Genomic DNA, 27,783 nt, shown 5'->3' with positions numbered 1-27,783 from the left:
ATATAGAAACACAAGGTTGAAGTGCCATTAAGTACAGTTGAGCCAGCCACGCGTTGCTTGTTATCGTTTTATCGATATCGCCAAAAATGTTGCTTCAGTTGGTAATCCAAAATATAACACAGTATTTGACAAGCGTACTAATTGATTTGATTCTCGTGTCGGTAAGTTGCGCCAACAAAATACGACTGTTGCGAAATCACAAACAATGATCGAAGTCATTATACCCAGTATTAATGGTTAGGTATTTTGGGGTAACGCTTATAAAATGTTGGGGCTTGTATAACAAAATATTTAATGTCTATTAAATTAATCTATATATGCCATGTATATATAATATTATCTCGTGATCTATAGCATTTAAAAAATATATTTATCCCTTACCATTGTGGAATTTTTGGAAGTATATATTTGGAATCCCTTAGGAATAAATATTTAGATTTAAGACCCCAATTAAGACCTCATTACCTTTTATAAGCCCTTTCGAATTAAGAACTTAAGCCATCGAAAGGCAATGGAAATTCCCTATTTCTTAGTGGTGTTTTTGGACAACGGAATGTTAAATATTTTCGACCCATGGATACAAAAATGAGTCACAAGTTCCATAAATGAGTTCCAGTCTTTTGTATCTGTTGATAGACAAATATATGCTTCGCAATGTGGAATATTCCGAGAGCCTTTTGGGTTCTTTAGCCAACAGTTGCCTCACTGATAAGACAAAATGCGTTTTGCAATAACGGAACAGCTTTATAAGCCCCCATGAATAGACCTATTTTCTGTTTGTCTTGAGACGATGAAGAGGGTTCTCCGTGGGCTTCGCCTTGCATCTTACAGGAAATAAACAACAGGCAGTAATTATGCAGCTCAAATAGTGGTGTTTATAACCGTTTTCCAGCCCAGACGTAGCCAAAACATCTAAATCATGGTAACTTGTAACGCATGGATATGGCATGTGGCATATGGAATATGGCAGAAATCATCATCATAAACAGCTCGTCGGCTGTCTTTCGTTCCCTGGTTCTGTTGTCAGCACAATCACAATCACAAAAAGGCCGCCTGGCGCTCAACTGCCCTCAGAACGCCCCATAAAAATGGGGGCGGGGATACACTGAGCGGAAGTTTGGATTGTGATAAAGGGCAGTCAGAAAGGGAGAGTTGTCTGTGCATATAACCCAAAAATAAAACTCTGGTTCCTGTGGGGCTTTTGTGAGTTGGAAGACAGTAAAATAGGCGGAGTCAGGGGATCTACAAGTGGGTCACTTGCGGTTGACATAATGTATGGCAAAGACAGGTGGGAGTGCCTGGGTGGGTTGCACAACAGAAAAAGTGATCACGGGGAGTCCCATTTTATAAAGCTGCAGGCGTTACCAATTTTAAGCTCACTTATTGGTAGCCCGAAACTAATAAAAATGGCTTATAAAAAACAAAAAATGACCTATAAATCAAGATAATACAAAATATATGCCTTTAAAGCATTTTCCACATTTTAATTATAATAAATCGTTTGGCCACATTCCATTTTTATTTTACTGCTTTAAAAAACCTTTTGAAACCAATTCGCAAGAAGTATATTGAGTTGATAAGGCCGTTAACAGACCATTTCAACACAAAGTTCCAAACGCACATTTACGAGTATTAAGAATAATTACCGATATCCCCTTTATTGAACAGAAGCCATTATATTTCCGTTTCGCGATAATTCCGCCCCATAAAAACTGCCCGCAAGAAACAAAAGCTTCCTAAACGCTACAGCAGCAAACAAAAACCACCTGAAAACCAATCGATTATCACTTTTGATGTGCTGCCAAAAAGACGCTTATCTAAGTGCGCAAATAGCTGGGGCCAGACAAACCCAAACCCTGGCCGTGGAATTTCGCTCAGTGCACTGTCACTCATTCAATGCCGCCTTTATCGACACTGTGAGGGCGCCAAAGGCAAAGAAATGCGTGTCAGATAGGACAGTCCAAAAGGAGCCCCATATCTGCGATTATAACAAATAACAATAATATGAAAAAATAATTGTGTCTTTCTGTTTGCTCTAGATGTCAGTTCGAAGCGCCGGCCGCCAGGTGAGAAAGGTGCTCCACGAACTCCGGAGGGTCTGTGCTTAGCCTTCCCCATTTAGATACAGATACAGATACAGGTACAGATACCCATACCCACACCCGCCAGCAGTGCGACTATTGGGCTGTCAGTATCTTTATATTAATCAATAAGAGCAGGTCCGATAAGATTGCGGAGTTTCGTCTGCTGCGGCTGCTATCAGGTGGGGAAAGGTGGGTGGCTGGCGGTGGGTGGTGGGTGGTAAGTGGGGGATGGCAAGTGGGTGGGTGGTTATCCTCCAAACACAGCAATGTGAACATTAGACTTAAGAAGTAGCCAAAAAAAATATTTAAAAAATTTTTTTATTTTAAGAAAATAATATTCTTGGAAATTTGATAACAGGTGCTGCAAAAAATATTATGAAATTAAAAATGATTACAAATATCTTTCAAACGCAGTATATTGTTATATTTTTGGGAGACATTAGTTCTTTGCGCCTTTTAATAAAAAGAAAGTATTTTCGGATGCCTTTTTTTAAAAAAGCGCACAGAAACGACTTCCAATTTAATATTTATTTTTTTAATTTAAAATACAACATTTATAGAAAGTAAGCAGCTGAACATTTTTTTAAAATAAACAATAAACGTATACTTTATACTTATACTCTAATTGCCTTAAACGCAGTTCCCGTTCAATAAAAATTAATTCTAAAAAAATTTTGGCATAAGCCAGTTTAATAAAATTCTATAATTTATATACTAAATAAGAAAATAAATAAATAAAAATAATAATAATAAATAAATAAGAAAATTTGTTTGTCCACTCAGATCCTGATTTAAAAAAAATTCTTCCAGTGGACTTGATAAAATTCCTGACTGACATTGCCCAATTCATAAATCTAATGTGTTTGTTCTGCATTTATAAATGTATAAATTATATTGTTTGGCCGAGTAGAGGTACTCCTTGGTCTGCTACCAACTATCTTGGCCCACTGTGCCCCATCAATTTCGAGTGCGACAATAATATTTACATAAAAAAGGCAAATATTCGCCAGACCAATTTGTTATTCAAAGTAATAACAAGCGAATGCCCTGCAAAACATCTGCGCAGTAAAAAGGCTGTCTTAAGTTGCCATTTATTTTAATTGGTCGAAAGACTAATTGGTAACAAAACAATACGCTTATGTAAGGGTTTAAGCATCATGTCCCTAAGTTGTCCTTGTGTTAACTTGATTTTTTTTGCACCTATTCAGATGATATTTTCTGGAGTTTAAGACTAGAACATCGATAAGAAACCGAAGCACATGCCTGGCCAAGTGCAACGGAATTAAATTTATATAAGGTGTGCGATTGGCAAATTACTGGTGGTATTTATAACATTTTAAAGATATGATAGCAAAGGATAGGCGAGCAGCGATTGTTTTTACACCCTCAAGGCAAGAACACAGATTTCTGGACAATTAAAACAGGGGATGTCTTTCTGTAGGATATCAATTAGCAAGCTATTCAGACAAACGTTTTATCCCGAGGAAAACTGCATTATTTTCCCAGACATTAGCAAAGTAAACAGCGGCTGATTGGAGAAATAAAAGGAGGACTTCACTCCGAAAGCGGAAATCGTGGCGTGAAAGTCGGAAAAGTATTTTACAACAAAAGCCTTTTAAGGCTGAAGACCAAATCGATACCACAATCGAATGTTTTGCCAGGGAGCATAAATCAAAATCATTGACAATGTCAAGGGGTCTTAACTCCGCCCTTTTTCGAAGAAACCAAACTTAATTTACGACTTGACGGCGGCATCATATCATGTTCATATCATATCAAATTATGTCCAGATAGTTCAGACCTCTTGACCACGTTTCGTATCTCAAAGTTGTCTGGGCATTCGTCTGGGTCAGCATAATATTTCCACGTTTCAGGACGGGCAATTGGATTGTGGAATTAATCTTTGTTTTGGCATCTATTTATTAGTGGTAAAAAACATTCGACTCCAAATATAATAACAATAATTTAATATATTACGATTATAGGAAAACTATTTTAACCTTTTGGTAACCTCCAAACGTTGGCGATTCACAATTCCCTATGAGAACTATCATTCAACCCGATACCACCAAAGTTTGTGGCATTCTTAAGGTAGCCCGATTTATCAATGTCAGTTAAAGTGATTGCGGTAAACACGTTTTATTTGCACTCTCCTATCGCAATTCACGTTTTTGAAACGCGAGGCGAAACTTTCCGCTGTTGACCAAAACAATGCCGATCAAGTTAATCACCCCCGATATCGAGAATAACAATAACAAGTTTAGATATTATGATGGCCTTGAGGTGGCTTGTGCCATGGATGGATTTCCATATCGAGAAAGCCGACCAAATTCGACCCGCCATGAAAGTCTTATCTGGCAAATGCAATTAGAGACCGACTTACATACACTTAGCTCTTGGTATTTATAGAGGCAATACCAAGAAGTATATGTTCTGGGGTGTATATCTTACGTACACCTTTCCTTCTCTGCTATCACCTGTTGCCACAGGCCCGAGACACCAAAAACGGTTATGCCTCCCCATCTATTGACAATTCAATTAAGGTTTTGAAATAATTTCCTGATAAGCGTCGCTGTTTTGGGGCTATGCAACAAGAAAAAAGAAATTAAACAGCACCCAATAATACCCCAACAACGGTTAAACTTACCAATAAAACAAGAGCCAGAGCTGGGGAAGAACGGAGGTGGTAGACCCAAGTTATCACCAATTGATCCATAAACGTGGCTCGCGACTTCTTATAAAACCATTGATGAAATGAGTCTATATACACATATGCAACCAAAGTTATGGAATTGTGGACATAAACCTTGACAAGTTCAATTCCAGTCAATATTGAAATGATATTATACATTCTTTGAATAAAAGATTCCATTTCTTTCTGGGTTTTTCCTACCATAAAGTTACTTAGCGATAATAATCGTGGCGGAAATTAGAAAATTGTAAATCATTTGATATGATCCTATAATAACTCCCAATGGGTACTTCTGCAAAAACAGAAAGTGAAAATCCCATGTTATCAGCCTTTCATTGATGAACTTCAATGCTTAGACAAAAATATTATTCTTCTGGGAAAGACACCAAATATAGTGTGATAAGATTATAGAAGGTTCTGGCTATAGGTATCCCGAATCAAAAAAATATATTTCTAGACCTTATACAAAAATTTTATCTGAACAAAACTGATAACAAACGTTGAATTTCATGTTGTAAGGTAAACTCCAAACTTAATTTCACCACAGATAGTCGAGTTTTCTTGGATTTTCACCAGGATATCTATGTCTAGTCTTGATGGTAATGCGAGTCACCTATCCAAACGGCAAATTCTTACCTGGCGCCAATCAAAATCGACGCTATCAAAAGCCCCATGTTAAGCTACCATATAAAGTGCCGCTAATTTGGGCCCTTGATTGCTCATTTATTTGCTCGGCACACGTCCATTGCCATCATCGGCGATTCCGCAGTAAATATATATTAACCCCTGGGCAATCCGATTGCATTAGATATATTAAATTCGGGCCACCCTAGACCTATATAGAAGGCTTCAAACCTCGCCACATCGGAGTACTTCGAGTGCACTGGGCCGGAAAAGTCAAGGTTGAAATATATACTGCACCATAAAAGTGTGATTTACGAAGAAATTTATGTCTATAAACTAGTGAAGTCTTGTGAGTTTTAGATTTAATAGGTGCCTTGAAGTGAGTAGATAAGTTTTTTATTTGTGCAAGTAAAGAAAATAAATGTTTCCGTTCTTGTTGTAAATTAAAAATCCCTTTACAAAAGTGAAATTTTAAATGTGTAATAAACCATTTAGCACAGTTTCAATCAGCTCCCTTTCGACCATCTTCACATCCGCCTTAATTGCTAGTGGAATTTTTCGCATATTGAGTATTGCCAAAAATAATCACACCGGGTCATAATTTGCATATTCGAACTCATGAAGAGTTTCAGACAGTGGCGGATGCCTAGGGCATGAGGAATACCTGAGCGGTACAATAAAAAATACACGAAGCGTTCAACCATTCAATCAACTTAAAAGACTCAGCCTCAAGCCAACTCATGCCAAAATTATTTTGTTGTTCATTTAGAACAAATAAGCAAATACTTGCTGTAAACATTGGTGGGTTCATGAAAAATCGCTGTAAACGGAACTTGGCGAAGACGTCGCCCAGTTTGCTTCACGCCCGAGGAATGCCAGATATTCCAGTTATTTATTTCGGCACATTAACAACCAGCCAGACATGGGGACATCCGACGTCCCGCCGACTTCTTGGCCCCCGGGCCATACTTCAAATTGATTGCCAAATAAATTAAAAGTGTTAAGGTAACAACAACCACAAATGGCTGGGAGAAAACGTGTAAGAAACGGAGAACAGTATAATTTAATTAGCGTTCGGCTGTTGGCATTTTTATAAGTATTCACTCGACATTTCCATTGTAGTTGCTCGCTTATTGTTATTATTTTATTTTATTTTTGGCAAATATTTGCCCAATCGCACTTGATAACGGCAGACGAACGATATTGGGCCGTGATTTTCAGGGAAATTCCCTTTTGATAAAATAATTGGCATAGTTTCGGAATCGGTGTCTCCCCCCTTCAATATGGGCTTGGTTTGGCTTTGGGCAAGTTTGTTGCTCTCTCGATGATATAACTTGATACAACATTTGATAGTATTATCGAATTTTTGCACACGCGTCAATATTCGCCCTGAAGGGCACTCGATGCCAATATTTGAGTTCCCGCTTGCGGTGTAAATGTCTAAATATGTTTATCAAAACTGTTGCATTGAATGGACGAGTGTGATGAACTGTTCGGAGAGTCAAGGATTCTAGGGGTTCCGATTCATCATCTTTAAAGAATTCAAAGCGGGTTTTTACTCACCATCAGGAGGTAAATAATCTTGGCATAGACCGTAAGCTGTGGTAACCTGAAAATAAATAGATGTGCTTAGATACAAATGGAATTCGAGGGTACTTAAATATAGAAAATGCTCTGTGATTAATTTAATATTATTATTACATAATAACAATCTCTATGAGTAACAATGTTCTTCTTGTACCTTATTTTTTAAGGCAATTAAATATTAATACTTGCAGTTTCCACTTAAAAAGTATTCCAAGTATTAATACGATAATAATGATTCACATTAAAAGATTTATGAACTACTAACACCTTTTTCGGAAATTACCAAAAATTCCCCATATTAAATTTAGGAAGATATATCTTTTTAAGATTTATCTTCCACTTAAACTCGAACTTGTCTTTCTGCTGAAATTGGTTGAAAGATAAATTATAAGATTTATAAACCTACAGCTCAATTTGGCAATGCAGATCCATTAAGATTTATTTACAACTTTTGAACTTCATTCGTTTTTTTAATAATACCCTGTGTAATACGTTCCTTACTTCCCCCAACTAAATTTAAACTGAAATGTACTTCCCCAAAGATTTGTATGCTGTGTCGACTTATAATTGAAACCACAAACCGGAACACCCACAACACACTCAATTATGACAAAACAATATTATGTAGAGCACTGCGAACACGTGAGCCTGCAGTTATATGTATAAATGCATAAATCATTTAGATTGAGCGACTTTTTGACAACGCAAATGAGCAAGGACAGTTGCAGGAGCAGCACCATAAATTCACTTGAATTTATTATGCAATTAGTTAAAGACCTGCATTGTCAGATGGCAAATGTCCCAGCTGAAACTGGAGCAAAACTGAAATGAGACCCAATGGCTATGGCTCCAAGGGATTTTCAGCCGAGGTTTAAAAAACCTTGAGAACGATTTTCACATAAATTTCGTAGTGCAATCCCTGTCGTCTTCTCAGACTTTTATCAGCTTGAACTTGGTCTTCTACTCTTGCACAACCCGCAAGAGGCCAAAGTCAGCCTTGAAAAGTTGAAACCCGTTGGCCCCACCCGTGACCCACTTGAGCATCTTGAATTCGCACATTTTCCATTTCCATTTAATAGAACTTTACATCCAATATGAACGTGGCCACCGAACGGCGTTGCCTGCCCTTGGGCTTTCCATAGTAATTTGTGTCGTGAAGGCGGTAGAATCCCGATGGTAAATACCCCGGAATGCTGTGGGTCTCCAGCTGAAAGTTGCGGATATTGTAGTAGGCCTGCAGGGGAGAAACTTTGACCCAGGCAATCGAACAAATTGAGATGCAGTACGCACTGGTTTAATGGGACAGCGTTCGGTTAGATTCCCGTACTTGAACACGTTCCTCAGCCAGATCTTCATCAAACTGCCTTGCAAAAGATTCCGCAGCGTCTGGCAGGTGTCCATGTCGTAGCTAAAGAGTGTCTGGTACCGATTTTGGCCATCCATCAGCTGCTGGAGGGTAAGTGTAGTCCTCAAGCCATTCCTTAAGGTGTTATTCAGGTGGATATCCAGGTTGACCTCATCTTTGGCGGTCAGCCATGCCTTTATACTCGAACAGAATTCATGGCTGCATACTGCACTTATGTTGGTAAACTTGCTACGCAGAGCTTTGAAATTTAATTTTGAAAAAGTATCTGTTACTCCTGAACTACCTTGAGATACATTACTCACTGAAGGATTCACAGAAAAACAGTATCAGCAAGAGCCATAACAACATTTCCAAGTGGTCTTTTGGTAATCTCAACAATAACTGAAATACATTGTATTTGCCTTGATTCATATTTAAAAAATTTTGGACTGTCGTTAGTCAGGCCCGAGCGACTGACTAATGAGGGATTTTCACCAACTAATTCGTTTAAAAACAAGCCTATAACATCAAAAAATTAATGTAACAAGCCAGCATATTACGATCAAAACCAAAAGTTGTAATTTTTTAGGAAAATCGGTATTATAATGCACTTAAAAATAGGTTACAAAATAATATTTGATAATATTGTCTACGCTACATTTACAAAAATACATTTATACGACAAATTAAATTACCGGACGAATTTTAAAAAATACTCCCATCTTAGTAAACACTTAACTACACTTAATACGAATACCTCCATCCTAGTAAACTCTTAAATATAATTTCCAAACATTTTTCATAGACCGTTTAACACCGATTAAAGCGCCAATACTCCAGATCAGTGGAAAATCTAACTCAGCCCCCCACGATGGCCCATAAATCAATCGGCAGTCCATCAATCAATCAATCAGCGGGCCATCAATTAGTCAGCCTGTCAGTCCGTATCACACTTTGTCCGAATCGCAGAGCTCTGATCTGGATCTGCATCTGAATCTGGATCTAAATCTGAGTCTGATCTTGGGGACGGGGCCTCAGGCCCGATCTGTCTGCCACATAAAGATTCAAGTTCAGTGCGACCACGTCACGAACTAACCGTAAAACAAACTGAAAGTCGCGCTGACGTTTGGCTCTTTGGGTTGTTTGGCGTTGTTTGGTTGTTTGGCCGCGTTGTTTGGCTAAGCGGCGTTTAATTGGAAACACAGTTGGGTGTTGGTTTTGACCGGTCCGCTGTCTTCATCGTGGGCCATCAACTTTCAGCAGCTGCGGACAGCTGATGGACGTGGACATTTGGATTCGTTCTCAGGCCGACTCCTGAGACTACCAGATAAACCCGTTCAAAAGTCGACCAGGCTCGCCGAATCAGATGCAAATATTACGCATACGTCGTGTGGTCCGTGTGGCGTTTTTGGCCATGGGGAAATGCTTGCCTTTTTTCTCACTCCCCCGACTACGCTGAGAAAAAATGTACTAGTAGTAAACAATTGAATGATGTTACTCGCATTATTCTTTATACCAAGGATTTCTTAAGAATATTTTTGGATAAGTATTTAAGTAAGAAGATATCAAGAATTTTTTAAGCAATGATGTTTGAATATTTAGACATTCGAATTCTGTTAAAGTGACTTGCAAGTACTTGAAATATTAAGTCGATAAACCAGAGACCGTTAATAATAATTATCCATTTGATACAATAATAAATTTAATATTAGTCATAATAAATAATACTTATTACATTTTATTTTTTGGACGATATCAATGGAAAAATAATAAATATTATAAGATATTGCTCACAGTCGGGCCTTTGTAAGGGATTATTCCAAAATTGAATTTTTAAGAAATTTTTATAACATTTTTTATATACCTTTATGTTTGGTTTTATTACGTTATAGGATTAAAATATCATTTAATCTTTTTTTACCACCTTCCTTATATGATATTTAGTCTAATGTGATGTTTTTAATAATATATTAGAGGTGTTTCAAGTCGATAGAATCCTTTAGGTGGGAAGAACCAAATAACATGTTTTTCTCTCTGTACCACCTCTTCCCCTGCCCCTCCCCCTTGACTCCTCGCTTAATTGCTGAGCCGCGTGGAGCGTTTAATTGCAAATTATTCAAATGCCGACGCTGCCGCAGCTGTCATTGCTGTCATAACCAGTCGGCGCAGCTGTCCCCTCCGTCCCACTGTGCCGCCCCTGGACGCCCCTGGTCACCCCCTGGCCACTCCCCGGCACCCCTGATCCCCCCTGGCCAACCCAGCACCCCAATCATCCTGGCGAGCTTGCAATTATGTCTCAAATTAACACAGCAGCCACCACAGAGCGCCCCTCAGATCCCCCAGCTGCCGCTAAAAAAAAAAAAATAACACCATGAAAATGTGTAAAAATATTCCCCAACTTTTCGCTGCTGTTGTTGTCAGATGAAATTAGGCGTGAAATGTAGTTTGAACCTTTGTGGAAATATTTTTTAACAACATTCACAAGTGTTCGATCTTTCTTACCCAACTGCTTATGTGTATTATTCGGTCTGTGGGGTGCTGCTCCCATATGCTGCTACCTTAATTGTTGCCAAGTCCACTCCGACTATATCAATATTTACTATTCCAGAGCTGATAAAAGCCTAAGCCAATCGCCCTCCACAATCTTTAGCTTTTTAGTACTGACCACAGTGGGAGAACATGCCATTATGAACTATAAGGCAAATGCAATTTCGATAAACTTTACGGCCTAGCACAGTGGGAAAAACTAGGTACAGGAAATGGTAAAAAAAAAGGTTTCCGATAAAGTGATCAAAAACCCATTAGTGGTTTTCCCACAAGAACAAAACTCACAGCCCAATTTATTTCCCCAAATTGTGAAATTTAAGTTCCCTTAAACAGTAATAAGCCTTTGTACTTGTCTCTAAAACAAAGTTTTTAGCTTTTTAATAATAACACTTAAGATATTAAATATTATTAGTGAGCTAATTAATTTATTTTAATATGCAATTGTGATTGCGATCAACTTTAAGAGGAAGAGCAGAGAAAAAATATTGGGTGCAGGAAATAGGAATAAAATGGTTTCTGATAAGGCGTTTAAAAACTCATTAGTTAAAATCTTACAAGAACAAAACTCATAAACTAAATTTAAGAACTCCTAACTGGTAGTAAAGCCTTTTGTACTTGTAGGTACTTAGGATTACTAAGATTCGAGATATAGTAAAAAGTTCATGGTGAAAAAAGTGGTATAAAATGAGCTACTAAAATTCCATTGTTAAAAAAAATTATGAACCCCTTAATAGTAATAAGCCTTTTGTACTCAAACTAATTTTTTAACGCTGGAAAAAGAAGATTAAATTCAGATTACTAAGGTTCGAGATACACCTACTAAAAATTCCATTGTGAAAAAAGTGTCTGTAAAATAGTTGTGTGGTTGTGTAGACTTCTAAATTAAAGTGTGTAAAAATGAGTTGTGTACTTGTGAAATTTGCAACATTTCATTCATTTTATCTGTAGTGTTAAATATTTATTTTTCGCGATTTATTGGTAATAGGGTTATGAGCTTTATTCCACAGTGGGGCATTTTTAAGCAAATTTGTGGGCAACATTGCAGCTGCAGGTTGCTGCTGTGCTGATGTTGCTGCTGTGATGTTGTTGCTGCTGCTGCTGCTGCTGGTTGCCAGCGTCTCAGGTTGCATTTATATGCAAATAGCTAAAATTGTTTTCAATTTGCCACCGCCAAGCGCCTTGGCCATCGACGGCGCATTCCTTGAGCCAACTTGCAGCTAATTTTATGGCTAATTGTCTGCCCGGCCGCCTCTCAGGTTGCAGTTGCAGTTGCTGTTGGCCGCATTGATTGCTGATGAAGTTGTGATATTTGCGATAAAAAATGTATGTGATAAAAATTACTGAGCAGCCCGGCAAACGCAGGCAGGAATTTCTTAATTGTCAGAACGGCCTGCTGTTGGCTAAATTAATTGTGGAAAACTCCACGCACAAGGACACCGGGCAGCAAAAAAAATAAAAGCCAGCCATATTATCAACGGGAGCAACATTTAAGAGGCGCGACATTTGCGGCAAATGTCAAAAGCGCTGAAAGCTTTTAATTAACTTTATGTCGGGGTGTGGTTTTCCAGTGAAAGATAATCGCGAACTGGTTTGGCCCAGAATCAAAATAGAGGGCAAAGGAAGTACAGGTTGTAAGTTATTTGTTTGCTTTTAACCTGATTTTTGGATTATTCAGTTACAAAAGGAAAAACGATTTGATTTTCAGTGACTTTCTATTACATTTCAGCTTATATGTCCTAGAAATGTATTATACTTTTAAAACTTTTTTCTATTAGTTCTTTGTGAAGTTTATTTGCTAGCTAAACTCCAAGTCATGATATTATTTTTCAATCTCACTCAATTAAATCTGGAAAAATTTAGATTACCCAGAAACTTTTTACCCAACACAGGAAAATCCACCACTTAAGTAGAATTAGTTCCAATTGAATTCTGATCCGTCTGGCCTGGATGGCGATTCAAGGAGTTCAAAAATCTAAATACACAACCTCGGGAACGGCAGGGCCCCTATAAATAGTCGACCATGTCATTTGCACACAGATTTCCGGGGAAACTGCGTGATATCTATGGGATCTGTTGGGCCTGGCTATAGCCCTTTCCAGTACCCACACCCCCTACAATAAACAGTGACGATCGGGCAACGATCGAATCGAATTGGAAATGCGCAGTATGATGTCCGATTTACATTGGTCGAGCATGCAATGCAAATGTGATTGCCATTTTTATGAGCCACCGACAACTTAGTATGGTAATGGCAATGGATGGAATTGGGTTTGGGATTGGGGATGGGGATGGGGACTTTACTGGGGTGGCTTTAGTGCTGTTTCGGATTACAACTCTAGTTTAGTGGATTGCTCAACGAACTTGACATAATGACAACCGCAGCCAGTTCTTGATGAATTGCCCGCGCTTGGGTGTGGAACCTAACGGAGTGACTGCTGGTCAAGATTTATGCAATAGTTCGATTCAATTGAATAATATGTTGCACCTCGGATAGATTACATCAACGGGTTAATGGCTTGAGCGGTGAGAACCAGTTTGACAAGTGTTGATCTACAGCGATTTGAGAATATGGGGATGTGGGGCTGGCACTACTTGATCTTAAAAGAGTTAAGTGATAACTTTGGATAACGTTGGAATGAGCCTAAAATATTATAATTGTAAAAATAAACCAACTATATCTCATTTAAAAAGTTATATGTAAAAAGGTAGATTAGTAAACTGGCAATATTTTACATATTATATTTTTTAAGTAACCTTATTATTAAAAGTCATCAAAGTATTTTGAAGAAAAAAATCCAAAAGGATAGTACAAAGCACAAACAATTATAAGTAATCTATTAATGGAGCTTAACCTAAAGTCCTTACATAACTCCAATATACACTGATTAACCATTAAAAATCTGTGAACCTTCTTCTCCTACTAACTTTTAAACTATTTCCTCTTAATCCGAATCCTAAGTAACTAAAGAACTCAAACATATTTCTATTCCCATCACCCTCTCAAAAGCAAAATCACATTTTCATTGAATATCAAACCTCTAAGCATCATTAAAATCATTGTCTCTCAAATTGTCATTTAATAAAGTGAGTGCTAAGAGCCACAGAGCACAAACAACTTAAGAGATATAAAGTTCGATGACAATGAACGATAAGGGGGAATATGCCACAAGTAGGGGGATAAAGTGGGGGAAGCAATCTCATCTAAACGTCTGATGGCACTTTACAGTTAGAGATTCGAACAGATGCAATTCAATGTCAATGCAATGTGCGGGGTGTCTCCTTCCATAGAACCTCCCCCTCGATAGACCCACTTGGCCCACCAATGTGGCTTTTAGCGTCTGGCAAACTTGTTGTTGGCTCTTGACTGCATATAAATATCTAATAATTATTGGCGTCTAAATGCTTTGCCTGTAATTGCATTCAACATGTGCAATTGCAATGCGAGGCGCCCTCAGTGGAAGTGCTGTTGTTATTGGTTTTGTTAAATGAAGTAATTAAATGGCAATTGAGCTTTGGCAGAACATATCATCAAGTGCTTGGAGGAAGTTGTTGAAAGGGTGGAAGTGGTATTTAGAGGGGTTTAATTGAAAGCCGAAGGGAAATTACAGGCTTGGAAAAGTAAGCGAATTAACTAAATGCCTTTATGAAAATGCTTGTTACATAACCGTTAAATTTAAACTATATTCTAAGGTATATAAACAGAAACCGCTAGTACTTATGTAATCTCGATAGCTTACGCCTGTTCTATTATACCCCACTTTTTATGGTGCTTAACCCCTTAAAATTATATTGCCCATGCCAAGTGTCACTGATTCACACCCATTAATTATTTGGGTAGCTTAGGTCAGTAATGCGCTGTGGAATGCAAAAAAGCGAGGCAAAACATGTGACTGCCAACGATAAAAAAAAACTTGACGCACGTTTTATTTTTAGTGGGTGTCTAGACCCACCTGGTATTTTGGTATACAATCGATAAATATTGCCAACTGTGTGTGTGTTTAGATTTAGCATTATCATTGTTCAGTCAGCCCTTACGAAAGCCAGTCGAGCGGCGAGAGTTGTGAAAATATTTTCCCATGGTGTGGAAATAACGCCCACAAACAAGTGCATCACTACTCACTCCTTTCACTTGGCTTTCCCATGATTCTCCACCACCGGATTCTTCTGTTCTTGGATTCTTCTGTTGCCCCTGAACAACAGCCCACGTTCTTCATTCTTCTGGGCTGTGTGTGTGCACAAATTGGCAAACACGCAACTCATGATCAAGTGCAATCTTTTTGACATTAATATGACAACGGCAGCAGGAGAACACAGGCAGCTGACCAGCGAACAACCAGCGAAAAAATCAATTATGCGCACGCGGCACAAAGGCAAAAGCCACACCGCACAAATGACAACTGGGACTTGGCATAGGACTCCGACTGGGGTCCCCACTATAACTCCAACTCCAACTCCAACTCCGACTTTAACTTCGACTTCCCCTGGCTGATTGAGTATGCGACACAGGCAGCTCCAAAGTGGCGAACGCTGATGAATGTCTGTCAAATTGTTGACACGCCACGCAGACGCAGATGGAAAGATGGAGAGACATTGCTGACATTGACACAATGCACACGGAATGGGGGATCGGAATGGGGGAGTGGGGTTTCGCTTTTGGGGAACCGAACTGGGGGTACTCAGTAAAAACCATACATCAAAAATCACCATAAAAACAGGACTAAAAAGGCCAATATTTCTATTAAATCATAAACAATTGTTTCTAAAAATAGATAGAGTTATTAAAATTTGGAAAAGGTATATTAATTTTAAAAGGTTCTGTAAAATTTTGTGTAGAATATATCTTTTTTAAAAATGGGTCAAAATTAAAACCAGTTATAAATCTTTTATAAATATATCATAACTTAAAATGTATTTTTTCGGTTTTTGATAACTGATTTCTTGGGATCTTCTTCCAAAGAGAATATATATTTACTTATTAAGGTTCCATAGAATGTTCCATAGAATATATTTTTTCAAAACAGGGATCGAAATCAAAGCCAATTATAAATCTGCTATAAATATATCATAACTTAAAACTGTATTTTTTTGGGTTTTGTTAACGGATTTTCTTAAAAACACTACGTTTTAGGTTCGACATATGACTACAAGATTTGACATGTTTCGAAATATGTCCACATGTCTTGGGAAAATTTTTTACCTTTACAAATTCAATTTAAATATGTCGTTTTTTTGTTAGCCTTCATAAAATGTATTTTCTAAGTACAACATTACAATTGGATCACATATGCAAAATCATATAAAATGCTAGGTCTGTTCAGAAGTGATATAAGATCAACATATCCTAAATGTAGTTTCCCAGTGCTGTTATCTACACATCACCATTTCCTATATCCCCCCATTAAAAACCAGCAATTTCAAGGGAAACTCCACTCAAGAGGCGACAAAGTTGCACAAAGTCTGCCCATGATGATCACGATCGTAATCAGCATCGGCTGATGATCATTCGCGGAAATATTTTATGCCATTTAATTTCAGACCTCTCCTCCCCTCCAACATCTCCAGCCCAGACTGCCATCTAATTGAGTTGTTGGCCAGCTATATAGCTACACATATGGCCGAAGATCCGAAGAGAGTCGTACGATGGCTGGCAAATATTTATCGGCATATTAATGCAGCATATTTCAAATGCAAAGTCGACTCTCATCTGACTGACTTACTTCCTCAGTGAGCGGCTCCCAAACATGTTTATGCAATTTCCCCGCCCGGTCTTCGGTCTACGGTCTACGGTCTTCACTCTTCGGTCTTCAGTCTGCTGTCTTCAGTCTTTAGTCTCCCGTCTGCGTGGTCTATGGCTTGTCTTATCAAATGATTTTATTTATGCTATGGGCGCGCATGTGTGCGATAATTGGATTATTTACTTTCGCGGCTTAGCAGCCAGCGAGTTGTGGAGCTCGTGGAAAATTGTCGAGTTTTCGCTTTCTATTAAGTCGACCCAACGGAGACGCCCCTTACATGAGGCACTTAATTTTCGAAATACCCGAAATCGATGTGAGATAAATATTTTACAAATATTGTCAAATTAGGTGGAGTAATTGGAAATGAACTGTGGGAAACTTAGAAAAGCTTAAGCTTTTTTTAATTTGTTTAATTACACCAGTTTACAAAAGAAAATTGATGAAATACGCCTTTCAGGAAACCTTTGTTTTCCGGTAAGATACATCTCCCTGATTAAGAAAAGGGCACTTAAAATTTTTTCTATGGTACCAATTTTTTTTAAAGTGTAAAAAACGTTTTTCGCACTTTTTTATTTTCTAACTCGAGTTGCGATAAACCGAATTCGGTCATTAAGGACTCATTTTACAGGTAATAGAATGCCCTTTAACTTTCTTATACACATTATTAAGTTCCATTCATTAGTTCAAAAGCTACACTTCGTCAAAGTTGAAAAATTTGGAAAAAAAATCAAAAACGCTGGCATAAATGGCTTCTTTAAAAATACACGCGTAAAAACCGAAATTAGTTTTATGTTGTTTTCTTGATGGCTGAACCATAACGGAGAATATGCGCCATAGATCACGACAATCCGTTGGTAAATCGATTTTTAACAGATTTTTGAACGTATATACCCAAGTTCATTATTCGGGGGCAGCGGCCGTTAAACGTTATTTTAAATTTTCAGTGTTGGGGAACGTAAGAATTTGGTGCAAGTTGTTATGCATAACGTCAGTTTCCTTGCTAGAAATATATGAAAATGATTTCCTCGTAACTGCAATCGCATACTCTTTAGCTTGCCCAGCGCTATTAGCAAAGAAACTGACGTTATGCATAACAACTTGCACCAAATTCTTACGTTCCCCAACACTGAAAATTTAAAATAACGTTTAACGGCCGCTGCCCCCGAATAATGAACTTGGGTATATACGTTCAAAAATCTGTTAAAAATCGATTTACCAACGGATTGTCGTGATCTATGGCGCATATTCTCCGTTATGGTTCAGCCATCAAGAAAACAACATAAAACTAATTTCGGTTTTTACGCGTGTATTTTTAAAGAAGCCATTTATGCCAGCGTTTTTGATTTTTTTCCAAATTTTTCAACTTTGACGAAGTGTAGCTTTTGAACTAATGAATGGAACTTAATGATGTGTATAAGAAAGTTAAAGGGCATTCTATTACCTGTAAAATGAGTCCTTAATGACCGAATTCGGTTTATCACAACTCGAGTTAGAAAATAAAAAAGTGCGAAAAACGTTTTTTACACTTAAACAAAAATTGGTACCATAGAAAAAATTTTAAGTGCCCTTTTCTTAATCAGGGAGATGTATCTTACCGGAAAACAAAGGTTTCCTGAAAGGCGTATTTCATCAATTTTTTTTTGTAAACTGGTGTTATTTCTTTTAAATATCTTAATATATCTTTTAGTAGTGTTATTTAGTTAATCTTAGGGCCAGCTTTTAGTCCGCATTTTAAAATAAAAATGGGTTTTAAACCTAAAAATACTATACAAATATAGAGTTTAAAACCAATTTTATAGTAACATGCGAACAATACAACTTGCCTTAGATGTACAAGCATAAACATATATGTTTTTAAAATGATATATAGGTAAAACCTTTTATTTTTCTTTATCTATCTCTTAACAAAACAATTATAGAAATGGGGGAAAAAAAATATAAATATTTATCTATGTCATGGAGCACAGAGAATATTTTGTTTTAGTTAAGTTAGTTTTATTTACTTTGCATAGTTCCCTCATGTTAAATTGCCCAATGGACTGCTCAGGACGGTGGCCACCAATCAACGCTCCATCCTGCATTGAAACTCCCACTCAACTCAGGTGGGGAACCAAACTTCGGATTCCAGATCCCATTCCGTAGTTTTAGGCAACTTTGTAGCAACACCCAGTTGGCTACCTGGCCGCAAATAGACGGCCAAGTCGGCTTTTGGCATTAATATGTATGAGTGGTGTCAGGAGGCAATGCCACAACGCGTTTATCAAACATTTGAAACATGCGTTGACTCCACCCCCTCCGCCAGGCCCACCCCCTGCCCCCCGAGCTGGTTGACCCAATTAACCGGGCATTATAAAGTCGTAAAGCATATTGCCAGACGTAAGCGGGGTGGGTTGGGGAATTAACAAATAGTCAGGCCCCCGGGCCAAAGACCGAGCCACAGAAAGAGATAGATATACATAACTGCAGATAGAGAGAGAGAGAGATAGGTACACATAAAAGAAATATGATCTTGGAGGTCTAAATATCATTCCTTAGCATATCTCATATCTTGCCAGTTATGCCCATTAAGATTATTAAACTTTTCGTAATATTTTAGCAATAGTGTTCTGCCAAATAATATTATTGATTTTATTTAGATCTAAACTATTTTGACTATAACTTGTATGTAACTACCTTTGAACCACTTTTTGTTTTTGTGTATAAAAATAGGTGACAACCACTCCCGCCACATCCCATTAAATATGCAAGCCAAAATCGAGTGAACTCATAAATCACAAATCACTTAGGCAAACTCTTTTTGGTAGCTGAACAAGATGTTGTTGGGGGCTGGGCGTTTGGGGAACTGCGGGGGCGCCTGCCAATGGTCATGTTTTGTGCGATAATATTGACAAATTGTGCAAACATTCGCACACAATTAATAAGCGCCGCACAGATGGAGCTCCCCCCCCCAAAAAAAAAATGACACAAACGGCGGCAGATATTTTCCGCCCACGTGCTGGGGCGCGTGTTCGCATTTTGCAGAAAGCCAGAAAGCCAGAAAACCAGAAAACCAAAAGCCAACTGACAAAGCCAAAAGACAAAAGACAAAGCCAAACGGAGCAGAAGCAAAACAAAGAGCCGGGGGACATGACAACATAATTCAGATTCAGGGAGGGCGCCCTGGCGCTACCTAAAAATAAAAGAGAAATCAGGAATGTCGCCAAGTGTCAGGAGACAATGGCGCAAATATAGTGGCACCAGCTTTTAACATAATATATAATAAAATGAAATACTTTCTGCTAACTAGTCCCAATGGATTACGTCTTTAAGAACATATTTCCTTATTCCAGACAAAAATTTATTCACGATCTTTGTGATTTCTTAAAAGCGTTCTCCAGGCAATTACCTTCTCAGCAGTTCTTAATTGATAAGTTTCTATACTACACTATTAAGATATACCTATTTGATATCAAGACAACCTGAAATTATTTGAAAAATGTTACTGCAATATTAGGTACTTAAATGGATATTAGAATTTCTTACATTACGCTTTTGTCATTAATAATAGATGTAATAATATCGAGATATAATTTTACTAGATATCCTTGGCTACTTACTTACTAAATATTTGTTTCTTAGGCCTATCACTCACTTCGGTCAAAACAGCGAATAAAACTAAAACTTCAATAAATTTAATGTAATCTCTTTTTTCCGATAATGTGTCAGGGTATTACGTATACGGGTATTACATTTTTCTACCTCGAGCTGTTATCAATAATACTAGATATTATGATCATGTAAACTACTAAATTCCACTAGATACCTTCGCTATTTAGTGACTCTACATTTTTTTCTTAGACCTGTCAATCACTTTAATCAAAACAGCTAGTAGAATTTAAATTTCCTTACACTTAAAGTAATCTATTTTTTGCCAACATCTGCCAGGATAATTAATTTCCCTACGCTGTTCCCATAAATCATGTTCTGAGGGCGTCCAAATGTTATGAAAACCCCTTGCCACTGTGCCAATCCCCACTTACTCCTTATACAAACGAGTGCATCCCATCGAGAATCAAGAGTCCCAGCACGTAAGAATCGCCCACACAGAAGCACCCTGAAACCAGGCTTCGAATGGCCAACCGAATGAGTTAGCAACTTTTAGCCGATTGAGTGACCAAAGATACACATTTCCCCGCTCTTTATTATTTGATTGATGATTGCAGTTAGCGATGCGCCGATGCGCCTTTGATGTCTTTGGAGTAACATATCGCTTGGCCCTCGGCCAGCACTCGACTTTCGATTTCCAGCCAAACCAAAGACTAAAGTCGGCAATTTATGCCGGCATAACTCGTGTGTTTAGGCCAAGTCGCTGCGAATAAGCGGCTTAGTTGGCCAGGAAGCCGCAATGGACATACGGACATTTGTGTTGACAAATCAATTAAATGCGAAATTTAAAGGCGCACACAGTAGCGCCCGAGAGGCAAAGTCTGAGGCACGCAAATGTCGGGTGGGAAGTCGGCGATACAACCGACTACCGGGCTAGAGAATGGGTCCGCCAATCGCGGGATCCAGGCCAAAACCAGGTTCCGACTCCCCAAAGAAACCTTGTCGACGCTTATCGAAAACACTGATCCGGCCATGCAAATCGTAAAGTGTGAAAACAAATTGCTAAGAGGCCTCCAGGGGAATCGAGAGTCGAGGGAACGGGATTGAGTGGAACCCAGAACCGAACCCATGGGTGAGACTCATTGCAGCCGTCCCGTCGGATAATTGCACTCGATTTGTAATTCAAGATTAAGGGCAGACAGCTCGTCCGTTTTCCGTTCCTGAACTTAATTTATGTCCAGATCTTTGGCCAGGGCATTGTTTCTCCACCGACCCCCAGATGATAATCACCTAAAATGTGGGCCATGAGTTAAGTGATTATGTAAATTTTTGGTTCGCTGACCAGCTGAGATCACCACATCTGGAGTCTGGGATGCGATGGCATAACCTTCAATTGGCTTTGGGCAGATTGTTGGTAATTGCGAGCCAGGAAAGGCCAGGATTGATGGCCAATTTGGGGGAGTTAGTGAAAGTCAGTTCTGGGGAATTTATATATTCGGAAATATTTAAGCAGACAAGTAAGGACTTTTCTGTGTACGATATTAATTCGGTTATATTAATCATTAAAAAAACACACACACGGAATATTAATATTATTAAGTTATTAAGTAAGAACTATATTATATCATCAAGGATAGATAGCCAATATCAGAAAAAGATAAGCAGTAAGTTAAGGACCATCTATGTATAATATGTACAATTTAAAATCGTATAATTTTTGAACATTGTCTAGAAAAAACGCACTGAATATTAAACCAGAACTATATTATATCATCAAGGATTGATGCCCAACTTGGGGGAGTTAGTGAAAGCCAGTTCTTGGGAATTTAATATCAGAAAAAAACTAAAAAGAAAGTTAAGGACCATTCTATGTATAATATAAATTCGGGTTCTTTAAACATTGTTTAAGAAAAACACTAAAGACATTTTGTAAGTCCTTCATTATATCATCCACTCTTAATGCATAATCTTTCTTAAGTCAAACATAGGTTTATAGTTATAAAATGGCATACTTACATCGTATTTACTTGACCTCATTTTACCCATTTATTTTGCATCTAATTTGCATTCGTATTTCGTCTACGCTTCTTTGTTAAATTCAATCCAGTCGAACATTTAGAATGCGATTTCGGTGAATCGATTTCTGGGGGGCCAATTTTACAATGTCCTTTGCGATTATTTGTGGTTATTTTGATGTTAGGCTTAAGAATTTTGAACACTTTGCAATTGCGATTGATTTAAGCACTTTATTAATTTGCTCCAGTTGATATATCAATTAAACAGTCTTTGATTATTGTTATTTACTGAGTGGAGTGGCGACTGCAGGGGATAATATTACTCATACGACACGTGCCACGTGAAAAGCAGCAGCTGACTGACTGAAATTGAAACCGAAACCGAAACTAAACGAGCAGGAAAACCCCCAAAAAGCGAATGGAAGTGGCAAGAAGCAGAGCACACGGAAAATGGACTACGGACCACCGAATACGGAATTCGGAATACGACATACGAAATATACGGAATACGGAAAACAGGCCAAAGGCAGGAAATCAAAAACGATTCCGATAAACCAGGCTGACTGTTACTTTCAGCTGGTTGGTTCCCCGCAGAGCCCAAAAACTGTTTACGATTCGCGATTTACGGCCACCTTGCTGTTAATGTTCTCTCGTTTCTCTCGCCGACCTGCGGGCTTTTCACTTTGGCTTTTCCTTTTGGCCTGACACGTTTCAGTTCGCCGTGTTGTTTGCGGGAAAAATCGTTAGGCGGCAACAACAACAGCGGGAAAGCCAGAACGGCAGCAAAATGCCAAAACTGCACGAAACAGACGATGGGAGCACTGAGAAAAAAATTCTAATAAATCGGGGATAGGTTTCATAAGAAGAAAAATCGGTTTTCTAAGCTTTTTGGTAATACAACTCAAAGGAGATTGACATTAAAAATAAGTAGCTTTCAAAAAAGTATTTCCTGGGTTTTTATATATTTAAAAAAATTCTGTCTGACAATCTTTATAATAATAAAAATATTTATTCAAATATTAATTTCAAATATTTCGGTTTATTCATATTGCACCAACGAGCTTTACACCAATTTTCTACTTAAACTTGAAATTCTGTAAGTGATTCAAAGACAAATTTATAAAAAATTTAAGTTTTAAAAACATAAATGCTGTCAGTGATTAAAATAATAATATTTAATTTGTTAAATTAATTTTCTGATGCCCTATAGTGAATACTACTTAATTTTCATCTATAGCCCCTCTAAATATTTAATTACTCAAAATTCGATTACTTTAATTATTAAACAAGATTCTATATCGTTAAATTCTTAGCGGATTCCCTATTTCTGGCACATTTTTCGCTCAGTGAAGGGGGACAGCAGCAGCCACGTGAAAAATGCCGGAAACAGAAATCGATTTGCAGCAGAAAGAAGGCCCCAAAAAGGGGAAGGTTCGGGCCAGTGGTGTGTGTTATGCACTCTGAGGTCACGATAGCGAGGCTCTTCTGTTGGGGGAATCCTTAAATTAAAGTTCTCGGCGAACGGCAAATTATGTCACACACACGCAGCGCACGAAAGTAGGCAACAATTTGGACACGATTACACCGCGAAATTCGCACTTTTCCGGTCGACAACAAAACGCTTAGACTCTTGGCCAAATGACGGAAAAAAAATTATAGAATTTTTTGTTGAAATTTTTTTACCCGATTTTATGAGCGTTTACCCGATGTCGCTGGGCGCTGCTGCCTCTGCTGCTGCAGCGCTGAAAATTCACGTAACAATTGATTTGTGTGTCAAAAATGTCACAAGTGTCAAAACTGCGTGGAAGAACAAGCAGCTTTACAGTGGAGAGCGACACTGAGAGAAATGGAGAAGGCAAGAGAATCGGAGAGGTTGAGAGCCGGTGAAAGGGAGAACTCCAGGCTGCGCCGCTGCGCAAAGAGAGTGGCTAAGAGAAAGCCAACAACACGTGCGTGTCCTGCGGATAAGAGTCCAAAATTAAGGCTCTTCTTGAGCAGTGAATAAAGAGAGTTGGGATTATGGGATTGAAATCAATCCTGAGCATCAAGATCAGATGGCCATTTGTAACGCTCCTTGATATTTCGATTAACTAGATTTTGGTTCCACGAAGCATATTTCAATATATTTATATTAGTATACCTTTTATAAATGAAACTATTTTTGATTGGATACAAAATTAGACTGGCCTAAATATTTAATAAAAAAATAAAAATACTTTTCAGAAAACTTTTAAAAAGAAGAGCTGTTCCTTAAAAAAAATTACATTTTGAAGTAATGTTTTGAGCATTTGTTAGCAAATGAAGTCCCACATTCATGTTCTTATGGTAAACTTATGGAAGGTTTAAAACCTTTTGAAAATGTTGACTTTAAAACCTTCTTAAAGGAAAGTTGAAAACCTTTAGGAAGTTTGGACTCTAAAACCTACTTGTAGTATAACATGATGACGAAAAAACGGCATTAAACAGAATTTACTCTCTTTATATACTACTAGATACTACTATACTATTTGAAGGACAGTTTGTTCCAACAATTTGAGTTATAAGTTTGAAAATGAATTCAAATATATACCTTCAAGCTATTTTAGGAAAACACTCTTAAAAGGTTTTCAAAAAATACATTTTTAAACAATAAATACTTTTTATAGGTTTTCTTCTATTAGTGCTCACTGTGCCCATAACTTTTCCACCTATTTATGAATCACTTGACCATCCCCCGAAAGTTTCAAGCGGAAACCCATACTTTAAGTCCTGGCAGCTAAGCCAAAAAGGGGTTCGTTTTTCGTCTATTCCTTCAGATTCTGCCTAAACGGCTTAAAAGGCTCAAATGAACGCAGGCAAAAACGTTTTTGCACCCACTTTTCGACCGCAAAATGAACAACATCAAGGGTGGCCAACAAGGTGATAAGCTCTCAAGCACTAAAATATGTTTTCGATTATAATAAATCACTATTCTTGAAGTTTTCTTTAAAACACAATATTTTTGTTAATTTTTATTGTTATTTTTTGATTAATTAAACTCGAGTTATGTTCGTTATTTTCGATTCGGATTCCGATTTCGAACCGATTCGATTCGATTCGCGACTGCGGTTTGTTATGTTTTGTTGTTGCGAACCCAACTAAATGCGATGCGAAACTGGCCAACAAAATGCGATGCCTCTGCTGCAGTCGCTGCGCTGCCGCTGCCAGCGTCGCTGTCTCCGCCTGCGTCGACTGAAGCAGAGCATTGGCTTTTCTTATTGGAACAAATACTCGGCAGACTTTGAGACCGGCCAGTTTTTTTAATAGTTCCTTGGCAAGGGGGTGTGTGAGGGGTGTATGCTCACCACTTGAGGCTAATAAGAAGAAGAGGAAGAATCAGGGAAAGAGGAAGAAAACCAACAACAACAACCACAGAAACAACAACAACAACAACCGCAATGAGAGCGAGTGGATTGCAACAGGAGCTTTGGGCAGCGACGTCGACTGCGCTGCTGCGGCCACCGTTTCGCCATAAAAAAGAGAAAACTTTTCGCTCTTTCAAGTTTGCGGAAGCCTAACGGTCTACGCCACAAAATTGCATGCGATTTTATGCTTTCGCACAGATACTCTTTGGTTGCAAAAATGAGAGGAGAAACCTATTCTTGGGGGTGGATTTTTGACTGACCAGTAAACATTTTTTTTGTTGTTTCATAGTTCTGGAGTGACCATACCCTGGGTTGACAAAAGCTTTTGAAAGCTTTAAGGAGTCTTCAAAAATATCAAAAAAATTAAGTTAGTTAATTGGGAATTTTAAGGCTTTCTCAAATTTACAGGCGGTACCCAAATAAATAACATTTTTATTGGGATTTTAAAGAAATATAGAGTATTTTAAAGCTATCTCAAAACTTAAAATATTTTTATAAGCTTTTCAATATATTTGGAAATGCTGGACTTGCTTATAAATTGTAATCCCAAGATCTAAAACATAATACAAGTCACCCTAACTAACCTTACTATCCGTATATATTTTCAATATCTAGAAGAACACGTTTGATTATAATTGTATATATAAAGACCTGATATTTAAATTTTTAAATTCTGTTTGAACTAGATAGTACAAAAATGGTCACCCCAATTGCTTCTCTTGGGGGTTGATTGGGCCTCCAGTTGCCCAACGAAAAATATTCCCACTCTCGCATGCGATAATTGCCTCACAAAGACACTGGAAACCCCATTAAAGAAACAACAACAGGTTTGAGTTGCCAACGCAATGAATGTTGCATGAACCGAGCAAGATGTTGCAAAGTGGCAATGAGTCAACCGTTGGCATTGGACGCGTTTTTGTTTCATTTTTTGGGCCAGGATCCTTTGGAGGGAGTAGAGATCATCATTACCCACATGCGGCTGATTACTCACGCGATGTGCAGCTCACGCAATATCATCGCGATTGGGATTATAGACACCTCTTATATGATCCGGGGTCGGTAATCGGTTAGCAGAGTGTTTTGTGCATATTGTGATATATTGACAGCATTAAGGCTGCGATAGTCGCGCTTCATTAATCATAGATCCTTACGGGCTGGGACCTATTAATTTGAACGCCACGGAACAAAACAGCTTCTCTTTGGGCCATCTTTAATGGTGTGAACACGCCAGGAGTGAACAAATTGCAAAATAGCTTACACTGGGAAAAATGTTGAACTATGATATAAAAATATATATCTCATTTTTAATTACTATAGAATTTTAACAAATATATTTTGTAAATATTTTGTTTTATAAAACACGAAATTAAAAAAAAGAGACATCCTAAAATAAAATGTTTATATATTTCTGAAGAGAAAATGACAGATAATCGAAAAAATATACATATTTATAAGCCCGGAATATTTTTGATAGCTTAATAAAAAATTCCTTTAAAAGGAAGTACCTATTATTACAGTTTTGTAAAAATTGTAAAGAGATCATAAAGATCAATTTTATTCTCTTCGTGGCACCTTAAACTGTATTCACAGCTTAAAAATAATATTCCAAGCTGCGAACTACTATACGATATTCTAATTTATTTAGTTCTAAAGATTTATAATGAGTTACAGAAATAAGGAGATCTAACAAAAGAATATATGTAAAAGAACCGGAACATTCTTTATAACTTTATACAAAATTCTTTTAAAAGAAAGTATTTATTATAACCGTTTTAATGGAAATTTAAAAAAGATAATAATTATCATTTAAATTTTATTCGTACCACCCATAACGGTTTCGCCAGTTTAAAAATTCTAAGCAGCGAACTACTATCCAAAATTATATTGATGATGAATTACAGAATAGAGGATAATTTTTCGCAGTGCCCAGAGTGAGGGAGAAAGCAATGGTGAACCCTGCAGAAAGGGAGAGCGATAGCCACCCGCTCTAGACAAAAGACAAAGCGATCCGAAGGACAAAACAGCAGAGGGCGAACGGCGAAAACAGCATCGTAAAAACAAAAAAAAAGTTACACGCCTGCGCAGCGGGTGGCGCTCGCTTGTAATAAAAACACGCCGGCGCAAGGGAGCGAAAGAGAGGTAGGCAGGGCGGGAGGGAAAGGGAAGATAGCCCGCTCACATATCGA

The 27,783-nt window shown here is 37.9% G+C and overlaps 2 protein-coding genes across 4 annotated transcripts in view; both read right to left on the bottom strand.

Moving 5' to 3' along the window:
• The window catches only part of ths (thisbe), a 63,913-nt gene extending 39,997 nt beyond the window's left edge, over window positions 1-23,916 (bottom strand). Inside the window, exons 1-3 of one of the 3 annotated variants that reach the window (XM_017074410.4) lie at window positions 23,898-23,916; window positions 22,216-22,518; window positions 6,964-7,009 (exon numbers count right to left, since the gene is read on the bottom strand). In XM_017074410.4, coding sequence (XP_016929899.3) covers window positions 6,964-7,009; window positions 22,216-22,217 — 48 coding nt within the window. In that variant the 5' untranslated portion in view covers window positions 22,218-22,518; window positions 23,898-23,916. Of the gene's footprint in view, window positions 1-6,963; window positions 7,010-22,215; window positions 23,063-23,897 lie in introns of those variants that run through there. The other 2 variants (XM_017074407.4, XM_017074408.4) reach the window with 2 other exon arrangements.
• LOC108009777 (uncharacterized) lies at window positions 7,772-8,730 on the bottom strand. The gene is made up of 3 exons (XM_065863775.2): window positions 8,656-8,730; window positions 8,278-8,591; window positions 7,772-8,221 (listed from the first exon to the last, which is right to left on the bottom strand). Exons 1-3 carry the CDS (start codon window positions 8,699-8,701, stop codon window positions 8,060-8,062), a joined length of 522 nt encoding a protein of 173 aa, XP_065719847.2. The 5' UTR covers window positions 8,702-8,730; the 3' UTR covers window positions 7,772-8,059.
• Window positions 23,917-27,783: the final 3,867 nt, after the last annotated feature.

The sequence above is a fragment of the Drosophila suzukii genome, chromosome 2R (genome assembly GCF_043229965.1).
Source record: "Drosophila suzukii chromosome 2R, CBGP_Dsuzu_IsoJpt1.0, whole genome shotgun sequence".
Taxonomy (NCBI): Eukaryota; Metazoa; Arthropoda; class Insecta; order Diptera; family Drosophilidae; genus Drosophila; species Drosophila suzukii.
This window is presented reverse-complemented; position numbering and strand designations above follow the sequence as displayed.

Coding starts and splice junctions, on each gene's coding strand:
- LOC108009777 (XM_065863775.2), bottom strand. CDS start 8,701: ATGTTGTTATGGCTCTTGCTGATACTGTTTTTCTGTGAATCCTTCA. Junction 8,592..8,655: donor GTTTTTCTGTGAATCCTTCA/GTGAGTAATGTA, acceptor TAAATTTCAAAG/CTCTGCGTAGCAAGTTTACC. Junction 8,222..8,277: donor AACGCTGTCCCATTAAACCA/GTGCGTACTGCA, acceptor TCTCCCCTGCAG/GCCTACTACAATATCCGCAA.